General features: G+C 39.5%; 1 protein-coding gene across 1 annotated transcript; it reads right to left on the reverse strand.

The window, feature by feature from the left end:
• Positions 1 to 7,761: 7,761 nt before the first annotated feature.
• LOC102708324 (peptidyl-prolyl cis-trans isomerase E) lies at positions 7,762 to 12,519 on the reverse strand. Its single transcript, XM_006651520.3, has 3 exons — positions 12,180 to 12,519; positions 11,683 to 11,946; positions 7,762 to 8,205 (listed from the first exon to the last, which is right to left on the reverse strand). Exons 1-3 carry the CDS (start codon positions 12,217 to 12,219, stop codon positions 7,991 to 7,993), a joined length of 519 nt encoding a protein of 172 aa, XP_006651583.1. The 5' UTR covers positions 12,220 to 12,519; the 3' UTR covers positions 7,762 to 7,990.
• Between the last annotated feature and the right edge of the window lie 261 nt (positions 12,520 to 12,780).

The raw sequence follows: 12,780 nt of genomic DNA on the forward strand, positions 1-12,780 counted from the left end.
TATCTAATCCCTTCTATACTCCTGAAATCTCAATGTGATTCCTTCTATGTCCCTGCCTATATTTTCCTTTATTTCATCGTTAAGTTTATAATAAATGTCTTTAATACCCTCGATGATTTAGGTTTTAATATAAACTTGAAAAACAATTGAAAATTTTGTTTGAGGTATGCACATTTTATGTAAATATGAGACTAAATAATTAGTGTGAAAAAGTTTTGACAAATTTTAGAAATAAAACAAATGCAATAAATTAAAAGTTTTATTTGAAATTTAATAGGACAATAGATTTTTTTTAATCAGAAGCATTCTTAAAATATCATGAGCATTGTCAGTCCTATCTTTGTATGAATGGTTCTATTTTTATAACTTTAAAAATAAAATAAATACATATTTTTATTTCATTATCTAAAGTAATTTTAGTCAAAAATAATGTATTACACAACAAACTCATAATATAACTATTAATAGTCTCATACGATATCAAAATTTGGGGGTATACGAGGAGGTAAGCAAAATTTAGGAGCATAGAAATAATTAGTGGAAATTTTAGAGGTATACAAGTAAGGCTGGAAGAAAAGCTTGGTCTCGTGGACTCGGCTCGGCTCGGGAGCTAAACGAGCCGAGCCCGAGCTGCCTCCATGGCTCGATTCCAAATCGAGCCGAGCCCAAGCCTCGTTTAGTTAGAAACATGGCTTGGGCCAGGTGGCCCATTAACTGGCCCCATGTAAAATAGTAAACCCTAACTTGGCTGCTGGCTCCGGCCGACTCCTGGCTGTGTGTCGCCGTGTCACACGCACTAAGGGGCAAGGCCGAGGCCGCGAGGAGGCGAGGCGACAACGACTTGCACCGTCGCCGCGGGGATGCCTCCCTCTCCTTCACCGCCAGGCCGCCGCCTCCCCCGTGCCACCGGAGCACCCGCCGCCCGCCGCCTCCCTGCCCTCACCCCTCAATCCCTTGCACCGCCAGGACCAAGAGTTACGGCGCCGACAGGCCGCCGCCTATCGCCTCCCCCGTGCGCTACCGGCAGGCCTGGCACTCCTGCCCTCAGTCCCTGCATCACCGGCCTGACGCCTCCTCCGTGCACTGCTTTTCGCTCATTTATTTGTTGCTAGCAGAACAAGCCATCTCAAGCGGGCTTGAGCTTTTAAACGAGCCGAGCCGAGTTGGCTTTTTCGCTCGTTTCCGTAACCGAGCCAAGCCAAGCGAAGCCTCCTCGTGACCGAGCTTGGCTGGGCTTGGCATGGCTCGTTTCAAGCCTTATATACAAGGGATTATTTTCAAATTATGCTAACATTAATGCAGTAAATAATTACAGTACTCTTTCCAATTTTGAAAAAAATAAAAACAAACTTTGGAATAGGTTTGAATCTGTATACAGCGTATGTACATATTTAAATATAGAAAATCGTTTTTTAGATAGAGGAAGTACGCAGTAGTATATTTTGAAGTTACATTTCCGGCTGAAAAAATAAATTTGCCGGGATAGGTACATACATCTCCATGCATGGATTTTATATATTTTTTATACAAATAACGTGGTTGTCTTTTGAATGCACATTTGATTGTGTATTTTATTAAGATGTCGCATAATATCATTTATTTTGTTTCAATTGCTTTATAATTATAGGTACCTAAAGTATGGCTTATAATTTTTTAGTATTAACACATAATTTTTATATAAGATAAATGATCATTCTAAAAGCAAAATGGATACACTGCAAAGTATAAATATTAATATGATTTTTTAAAACAATTTCTCTATAAAAAGTTTTTATAAAATATACCGTTTAACCGTTCGAAAAACGTGTGTACGGGAAAAAAAAAACGAGCGGAATCCTAGGATGGAAATGAGATTGCCGAACGCGTTCAAAGAAAACGGGAGGTGGCCTTGACTGACGCAGGCAAAGTGAAAGGCTGACACGGTCACACCGCCTGAGGGGCACAGCGACAGATGCAAGTGCAGCTCCGTTTCCAGCCGCGTTTTCCAGCCTGTGCGTACCGTCGCCATCGCCATCGCTGGTAGACGCCACACCTAGCCAGACCCAGAGCAGCCAAACAAACAAAGAAAAAAAAGTAGCTCGATTAGTTTAATTTGCTTGCACAAGAGCAGCCGACTACTCCATAACTGATGAACAGGAACACCACATGGCGTGCGAGCTCTACCCTTTTTCCTTTGGCGATCATTCAACCAATTATTATTATTATTATTATTATTATTATTATTATTATTATTATTATTATTATTATTATTATTATTATTATTATTATCATCATCTGGGTTCTAAGATGGTTTAGTTAGGTCGCGCATTCTGTCATGTAATGTAGCGCCGCGCATCTCGTTAGCTCGTTTCCAGCAAATCACTCTCCATCTTGTGCAAGAATTACGTACAGATCTATATCTATCTATATAGTATATATGTATCTAGATTCCCACTGCCTTCTCAATTAATTCACTCACGCTCATTGATCCCCCCTCTCTGAAATTAGGCACAGGATACATCGAAGAGAACAAAATTCTTATTCTTCATGCTCGCTTTGATTGGCTGTAGAGAATGGGGATATATAGTACACTTTAATGGCCATAGCCCCTTTTCTTTCTTTGTTCAGTTTTTTTTTTTTTTGGTTTCTGTCAATGGGAGAAAATAAATTCAGAGAATCGCTGACACAAATCAAAAAAGAAAAAAAAAGAGAAAGAAAACACCTTCCCACGGTCGACAGAAAGAATAAATATCGAAATTGGACTTTTTTCCTGATAGTAATGTATCGAACAATTTCAGTTTTCTCGTTAATTAGTCGATTTTACGTGCACCGATAATCGACATCGCTAATTATAATAAGCTGACAGAATAATCTAATTATTTATTTTAGATTATTTCTACGCTCCAGATTAGAATAATTCTAAACTGAAATAAACGTGGTTGAAGAAGAAGACTAATTATCAATAACAAAGAATAATGTCGATATATTATTGCCCACATAATAATATACTTATATAAGATCAACCTAGCTGAGGCCTGAATGATTAGCTACTGCTCCATCTAATCTTCTCCGTCCTTCCGATTGACAGATAAGATGGTATTGATCTCTCACAGGTCACGGCACGTGCCTGCATGCTCCGGCCCCTTTCCGACGAGGCCATGAGCTAGATTAACCTAAAATTACACGCCATGTTACTCCCTAATTCCATTAATCAATCAGCTGGCAGTTGATTAAGCTAGGTAGGTGATCTGCAGGCAACTTTCTCCTTTTTCTTTCTTTCTTTCGCTTTTCCGGCCACGCTGTAAGGTAATTAAGCAGCGTGGATGGATCGATTCACCCGTCGGAATAATCGCAGCAGCTGCTGCATGCTGCTAGCTAGCAGATCCGTGTTCGATCTCTTTTTTCGCTTCTACTTGTACTTATAAGCTAAAATTTTTAATATTAAATTTAGAGCTAATTTTAAAGGTTTTTTAAATCAAAATTTATCACTCGTTAGATCTCTAAGAATTACACGTAAAAGTTTTTATATATAAATTATTTTTCGTTTATAAATAAACCGCTTTTTTAGGGAAAAAACCACGCAGTCGCGATGTAGAGGCGCACAGCTGAGGCGATGAATTAATTTATTTTTTTTTTGGCTTTGCAGTGAGCGATGCGGTAGCAGTAGCAGCTGAACATGCATGATTGATGGATTGCCACCGACACCGACGACCAGCTCGTTTTATATTAACCGACACCTTTTGATTAAAACTCGGCTCGTCGATGGGAGGCTGCATGGAGCGTGTGCAAGCATAGATCCCAAGTTGTCGCGGCCTGCTCGCTGCACTACTACCTAAACATGCCTCCATTTAAATAATCCATTTTTAACCGTAATCTTCTATTAAATACATAAAAATAGGTATTTATTTTATTGAAATATTTTTTGACTCGTATGTATGTACTATTTTTTAAAAACTAAATAGTTTAAATTTTATTTTCAAAACTTGACGGACGAGCGATGACCGCCTCCACAGTTTTTCATTGAGGAAAAAAAAATCTCAACCAAACTAGCCGAGAAAAAGCACAAACTTTGGACCCCCACACGCGGACTCGCACTCTATGCCGTGCATGCATTGAGGTCTCAGCTGCATATATAAGGGACCATTCTCTATAGATCGATTCTTAACCCGTGTTTTCGAGGGCTAGCGAGTACCATCTTTTGCCAAGTCTAAAACTCGTCGTGGTAAGATGAACTCATGATCTAGGGTCCAGATCTTCTGCATTACAGCAGAGCATCACTGTTCATATGAGTGGAACCGTAGAAAATTCCACGAACAGTGATGTAAATACTGTAGCTACAGTATTTTTTGGTGTTGTGCTATCGCTGTAGTAGTGTTGTAGCAGTCAGGTCTGATCCATCTATTTCTGATCCAACGATTAAAAACTAATACAAATTCACTGTACTGTTCACCTCTACAGGTGCTAGTCAAGCGCGGGAACTATCAGGCTACATGTCTTCTATATTTTCACAACAAAAGTTTATTAATAGTCAAATTTCAAAAGTACCATCACACCCTTACTCAAATGAACATGAATGTGTAGAAACGTCACATTTTGGTCTGCTTAATGAATTTGATCGGCATCTAAGTTGTAGTTGACTTGGTGGATACCTCGTAGGTCGTCACATTGCTCTATATATTCGCGCACTTGTTGGTTCTGAATATTTCCGATATGGCTAGCTACGAGATGCAGATGCCTTGGACCATCGATTGATCATTCATCTTATTCTCGTTCTCCATTCATGCAAACATCTTGTTGCACTATTCCGTTAGTACAATATGCTATTTTTTTCCCATTAGTTTGCAGGGTTTGGCTATTAATTGCTGTATCCGTATCAAAATATAAAAAGATATAGGGTTGAAAATAGGTATAACTCAACATGAGGCTGTGACTGTTTAAAAAGAGAAAGTATGTGAAGAAATTAAAAGGTGAAAGATTGTGATAGGTTGAGAAGAGAACATAGATGGGAATGTTGTTTATTTTTGGATAAAGTTTGAAGGTTAAAAGTTGTTATATTTTGGGATGGAGAGAATATTAATTAATTAAGTTAAAATGCAAAATAATATATGAATGATAATGGTAATAAAGAAGGAAATTTTACAAAAATCATGACATTTACCACAACATACATGACCAAAATTAATTCAGTGATCGTAGTTAAAAAGCTCTAGAACAATACGTAACTTTTTTTTCACTTGTTAGATTTAAGTATTCTATAAAAAGGTGAAGCAAACTGAAATATGTTTCCTAGTGTACTTATTGAGAAAATATCTTTCCTTTTAAATAGATCGTTCAATTTTTTGGATAGGAATTTCCCCTTTTGAATTGTAGCATTTTATCACCATTTTTGTGTTCGAAAACTACACTTACTCTATCTAATATAAAGTTATAAAAAAATGATTAAATTTGTATTCAACGGTCACAAAAATGTAGTAAATCATCAAGCAAAAGGAAAAAAAACAAGATGCATTAGCAGTTGAGTGGGGTTGACAATACTACATGGTAACCACACCAACTTCAAATAAATTTTAAAAATAACTTAAATTTCTGATAAATTTTATCTGCTTTTCATTGTTACCATGATAGCCACACTCACCACAAGAGGACGAGGTAACACAGCCCGTAATTAGACCCTTACACCCTAAGGGCACTCACAGTGCTAGAAACTACTTACTCTAGGACATCATGTTGAAACTATCTCCCACAATACAACTTGTGTATATCTTATTATCACATAACACACTTGTCTTTCTCACATGCAATCTTGTTTTATGGGAAGACACTAGGTCTTAATTTAGAACCAATTTCTTTATTTTTGTCTCATCTTCAATAAATAACATGTCACATCAGTAAATTACTTACATGACAGAGCAATAAATACAAATAGAAACCACCCTTGGACCTGCACTGTGACTCTGTGAGCCCCTAAGGGCATGTTCAATGGTAGAGCTCATTATGATATCTATCTCAAGCCACGTCAGTAACAAGAGTCTATTTTATAATAATATGTACAAAGGTAGAGTCAGGTGTGGTTTCTACATTAATGTAATAAAATATTTTTTGTTACGCTAGTTTTGTTTTTATACATCTCATGCAAGAAAATTTTCTTTAATAAATGCAAAGAGTCGACTCTAAGCCATTGCCAAACATGACAACAGATTTTCTCTCCTTCACTCTCTTTCCTCCATGTTACCAAATTTGCTTACGTGACGATTAAAAGAGTCAGCTAATAAGCACGTGACGATTAAAAAAGTCAGCTAATAAGCACAGTTGTGCGCGCCCTCACAGTTCATTAGTTATCTAGTGCAAATTATTGTTGTGAAGGAAGCACCTACCAGGAGTAGTTGAATTGCATGTGTTAATGCTCCATGATGCGACCGTGCAGGAAGTTGGGATCTATGTTGGTTGTTGCCGGGATCCATCGAGTTGGCGTAGGATAGTAGATGGAGGGGGTCTCAAACCACTGCTCCTTCCTCAACGTCATGGTTCTGCTGTAAGCTGCATGATTGTTTTTGAGCTGTCACAATCCATACTTCCAAGAGACACACAAGTACCAGTCAGGACATACTGGCATATTTTGTTCACTTAAAATGGCAGTAAGATGGTACCCGGCCCTATATGGTTCATGCATGCAAGTGGCAGAAATGAATCCAATTATGGGTAATACATTGTTCTTTGCATTAACGATGATATAATTTAGGATTTAAATTTTTATATTTATGGTTTTGGGGGCAAAGGCGAAATATGATGCCCCAATTTTCTTTAAAAAAAAATGGTAGCTGCATATATGTTTTATGCCAAAATACCCTCTTACTGTTCAAATTGAATGATTGGTCGTTTTCAAAAAAAAAAAATTGAATGATTGGACACCCAGTCGTCCAAAGGGGGAAAAACGATGGTGTGCTGTTGAGAAATGTTCATTCTTTTTTTAAAAAAATATCAACAAAGACAATTTTATACTACGCCGTCAAACGCCATTTTTTCCCTTTTCGCCATCGCCTTCAGTGGTGGTGGGTTGTCGTTCGTTATCGGTGTAAAAGTTTATCTTACCCCTCGACACTAATAAGCACCTGGTTTATCAAAATGCATGTAAACATCATGATTTTGTTTTTGAAAATAGACACAAAGCATGGTGTCATTCTAAAGGAACGGTAGTAATGAAGATAAGTAAAACATAAAGCATCCCCAACAGCTCCTCCATCCTATCCTCTATCCTAGAAATAGAGGATGAAGGATAAAAGTTAAACTCCAGCAGAACATCCATCTAATTATCTATTTTTAAACGTCATCTATATTATATATTAGGAGAGAGAAACTCTATATTTAGATGTTCTCTCTCCAATCCTCCAAAAGATATAGAGAATGTCATATATAAATGATCTGCTGGAGTACAAAGTGATACGAAGGATAAAAGTATTTTAGATGCTCATCCAAATGAAGATATGGATTATCAAATTTAGATAAGCTGTTAGGGATGCCGTGGGGTAAAAGGAAAAAGGACTGCTGCTCTATGCCTTTTATGTTTATACAGAAATAAACAACTACAATGCAGTCTTCAAGAATCCCCAAACCAGCAGCAGCAGAAACTTCCACGGGTAGCAGGTAATTCTCAATGTCAGTACCCTTCGCGACATGCATAAGAGAACACGGTGGCATTGTTGCTACTTGTGAAGTTGCAAGAGAAAATACATATTCAGAGAATAAGATGAGATGCAAATCACCTGTGAAATGTGACAGTACAGCTAAACACAAATCCATTTTATCATAGCCCCTAAATCCATGTTACTAGTGGTACACAGCCAGTATGAACAGAAGCATCTCTGCAAGAAGAATCGGACTAGCTCCAGCTTAACAACTAGGCTTGCAAGTCCCCTGAGAATAGCATGTTAGTTGCACCGACGGATTTGGAATACCACGCATTTGACAAATGGACATGCTTGCAGTACTTGATCTAACAATAATACCCCAGGATTTAAGAGCTCTGCTTCAAGGCTTGAGCTTCTGCTGCGGCCATGGGGTCTGCATTGGCATCAGTATCTTCTTCTTTCTCCCCTTCCTTTTCTGCAGCCAATTTCTCCCTGTGCAGCTTCTCTGCTGCCTGCATTGCGGCACGCTGCTCTGCCTGAAGGCGTTGCATTTCTTCTTCCTGCTGCTGCCTCTCGAACCAAGTATCTGCATCAGCCCATACTGAAAAGAGACAAATAAATTTGTCAGCATTTTACCATTAATCAATGTTTAGCACTACTAACAGAAGCACACACAACAAAGGGGTTATCCACATACAATAAGAATCAAACCACATTATCAAATTTACAGGTAATTCAGACATATCAAATGTCCGTTTGACTCATACCTAACAGGATAAGAAGAGTTTATATCAATGATATTGTGATAAAATGTTTATACTCTTTTCGTGATTTTTTAGCTAAGGTAAATCACAATGCAGGCATACAGGATTCACTGGTGTATAAGCAAATAATAATCATACCTAAATCATGTATAAAGCGTTCTGACTTAGTATGATCTATGAAACATAATACTATGATTAAAGTCCTTAGCAGTTAGCACCATTCCATGCTCCAGAATTTAGTTCCTTCTCTACTACAAATCATTTGTTAAGCCTTTGAAGAAACAAATGCTATAGGCAGAATGCTTTCAGGGATTTGAAGTAGTTCTCCTAAATAGAAACTGTGAAATTGTAATGTGCATGGTAGGGATAAGGGTTGTTAGGCCTAATTGAGATACCTAATGCTGTTATTTATTTATAGCTTAACAAGAAGAGAGACTGCATAGTTAAGGCGTTTAGAGTGATTTAGACCCAGGTGGCTTGGTGGGGACCACTGGGGTACCCACACTACAAGACCGGGGGGGGGGGGGGGGGCAAGGAGAGGGATATACTAGTGGCTCCTATCTATTTATAGCTTAATGAAATAAATAATGCATGGCGTGACTTGACCCATAAGAAAATTATTTCTAGAATTAAGGAAATACCTAACAATTCAATTTTATGTTGAGAGACTAACTTCCTGTTCGAACATTAGCAGGGACCTCTAGATGGTAGGTAGGATTCCTGCTTCTATATGGGCCTATTGGTTGGTACATGACAGGACTAATGCAAGAATGAAAATTAAGATGAAAAGAAAGAATTTCAGTGCAGCTAGTATGTAGTATGTACAGCTAGGACTCAGAAAACATCAAGAGCAAGATATGGAAGACCTAAAAGACATGGGGGATGATTGTTTGAGGCATATTTGCAAACAAAAAAATAATTTATAAATAAAACTTTTATATGTGTGCTCTTAGCGATCTAAAAGCAAAGGCTGAAAAATAAACTATGATGAAAACCCCCAAAATCAACTCTAAATTTAAGGTTGAAAATTCAAATTTTGGTTTATAAGCATATGCAGAAGTGAAAAGATGAGAGTGATGGACTCAAAATGACTTGTGTTGTTTGAGGAAAAAGGAAATTCTTCTAAGCATTCAAATACACAAAATACAGTTCAGTGAGCACAATGTTTTGATCATTAAGTACTGATGGTTGGATTAAACACATGGCAATAATCTCTGTGGCAAGCTTGTTAAATTATTTTGAAGGACACACCAACACAGTGATTCAGAAATATCCCTGAGACAAAGTGTAGATAGTGACGATAGATTCTAGAGTTACTGGTGTTCTTGTTCTTTTCATTTTCATAACAAACTTGCCAAATTCAGCTCCGTTCTTGAAAAATAGCAGCTGTCTAGTAATTTGATAGTGAAAGAAGTATCCACTCTCACTAGATGTTGGGGCTTCCTAAAAAAATCCCTTCGTTCTGAAAGGGACTGAAATTGCATGATATGGCTTCAGATGGTGAGAAACAGAGAATCTCAATTTGACAATTTGTGTCTGTATTATGAATATTTTTAAGTCTCTAAGAGTAGCACCAGTGCAATGTGAAGGGTTGTGCGTCCTGGAGGAAGACCATCAAGTTAATTACTACAGGAATAGTTCATAGTTGTTTGACGTGCTTTCACTATATAGGAATCACAAAGTTTAGCCTTCTCCAATCCAGTCTAATCTCTAATCATGTATCCACTCCCCGCCCCCCCTCTCCCTTTTCTTTTTCTTTTTTGAGAGGGTATCCACTTTCTTAATTATTAGTAGACAGCAACTTATGAAATAATTGTAATACCCACTAAAATCAGTCCAGTATACTATCAAGCCATTTAATGAAACTATGATACCAATGATAGTTTTAGTGGTGGTTGGGTTCAATTGGTATGGATGAAGGTAACATGCTTATATGCTACCAGTTTCCATTAGACAGTAAACAGTTGACGACCTAATCTATTCTATTGAATAGAGTGCAATAGTAGGCAAGGCTAAGTAGCCATTTGTTATCTGTCATTTCAATTTTCAAATTCTAGGAACAGCCTTGATGTTTTACTATCTTATGAATTTTTCTCCGAAGAATCCTAAGCTAATACATCACATGACTTATAAAAAATTATTAAAAAAATCCCTTAAGGTATCATAGACTAAAAGGAAAAAAGAATTGCATCAGTTTTACTTCATCTAATAGGCTATTAGCATATCCTCATGTTAACCAAAGACCAAACTTTCCAGCTCTGAACAACTTCTTACATTATACAGTTTTGTAATTTGCACAGATTGAAGACACAAGGCTCATATTCTTTTTACAAATTTAATTTGTTTTCTCCTCCAGCAATTCTATCATCACCAGCACAGGTACAGTTGAATCAAAGTGAAATACTTGTAGTGATATAGGTTACAACTGAGACATTTAGCACTGCGATTTCCACCGAACCAAGCAAGGGCTAGTGTTTTAAACATCCAAACCCTATTAGAAAAAACAAGGTTCTAAAATTTGGCACAGCATGTAGCAGGCTAACACACTTATTCATCTATCCAGTACTACCAAATATTAAGTGTTCATTGCAAACCTCAGTACAGCAAAACCAATTTTGCAAATACAAATCATGGTAAGAACTACAATTTTCTGGACTACAGGGACTGAATTTCAGCACAAGAAATCATTAGACTTGCACAACAGAAAAGTGATTTATGTGGGATGTGCTACTCCCCTGAGTTGACTGCCACTATATGCGACTCCCGTCATGACGTACTGACTCATGGTCTCATGACCAAAACACGTACAGAACCCGCCACCCCCCAACACACACACACATTTTTTTTTTGCCAAAAACTAGTCACGGTAACACACTAGTACCAGACTAGTGTGATCCATTTAACATGTGTACTGCCCTTACAATACCCTAATCGTGAACTGAAATGATTACTGGTTAAATTATGGAAGAAACATGGACCTTCAACATGTGTAAGCTTTTCAATTTTCACACCCTACAAATCACGAGAAATGGAAGCAAATGGAAGAATCATGATAAAGTACTAAACCTTAGCCATTGTTTACTCTTACTAGATCAAGAAAAACACAGCTCTACAATCAACATTCGGTAGCAATTCCTCACACTTTACACTCTGGATGGCACATTTCGGCATTTGCAACACATTGCAATCAAACATTTAAGCCAAAACGAAGTAGTCAAAGTCAGCAGTTCTAAGCAAGGTGAGTAAGCGGGCAAGCGATGAGCAATGCAGTATAAGTTTAGAGAAGCAATGGCAGAGAAGGAGGCGGGACATACTTGGCTGCGCGGCCCATCCCTGCTCGCCTCCCTTGATGCGCTCCGGGAAGGCGTAGTTGACGGTGAGGACGCGGCCGAAGAGTTCGGCGCCGTCCATGTTGTCCATGGCGGCCGCGGCGTCCTCGCGCTCGAGGAAGGTGACGAAGCCGAAGGAGCGGTGCTTCTGAGTGGCCTGGTCGAGCGGCGTCTTGACGTCCTTGATCTCACCGAACGGGACGAACGCCGCGTGGAGGATCTTCTCGTCCACCTCCTCCGCCAGCCCACCTGCGCCACCGCAAGCCAAGAAACGAGCCCGGTTCAGCTCAGCTCACCACTACGGTGCTACTCCGCCGGTCGCCAAGAAAGACCGCCGGCCTTTCGCCTCTGCGGCGAGATAATCAGTGGACGAGGAATTTCGTCGAGCAGGTGGGGGGAGGGAGGGGGGGGGGGGCGCCGCGCCGCGGAAAGATGAAAACGGGAGAGGAGCTCGGGGGGCAGGAGCCTGTGCCAAAGCGTACCTACGTAGAGGGTGTTCTTCTGCACCGGCTGCTGGCTCATGGCTCCGTCAGCGGCGGCGACAGCGGGATGGAGATCGGCGCAGGCGGCCGTCGAACCCGCGAGGAGAGCGGGGTTGAGGTCGAGGGGGCGAGGAGATGGACTTGGGGGCAAGGAGTCAGAGGCAGAGGCGAGGCGAGAGTATGCGGCGGAAGCAGCAGCAGCAGGACGCCGGCGCCGCCGCTAGCGGTGACGGAGATCGGCGCGAGCGCGACGGCGCAAAGCGGCGGGCGAAGGAGACGAGCGTCGACGGAGGGTGGGGCGACGGGGAGGCCGAAGGATCGATGTTTGTTTGCGGCACGGGCTTTCATCGACCGGCTACGCCCGGTCCGGCCCAAGACACTATGCGATATTGGCGGTTTGATTTTTTTTTAAAAAAAACATCACATCGGATATACGGACACATATTTAAAATATTAAACATAGTTTAATTATAAAATAAATTATAGATTTCATCAAGAAACTATGAGACGAATCTTTTAAACCTAATTAATCCATCATTAGCACATACAGGTTACTGTAGCACTTTATGGCTAATCACGTACCAATTAGATTGAAAGATCA

This window comes from Oryza brachyantha, chromosome 3, assembly GCF_000231095.2.
Source record: "Oryza brachyantha chromosome 3, ObraRS2, whole genome shotgun sequence".
Classification (NCBI taxonomy): domain Eukaryota; kingdom Viridiplantae; phylum Streptophyta; class Magnoliopsida; order Poales; family Poaceae; genus Oryza; species Oryza brachyantha.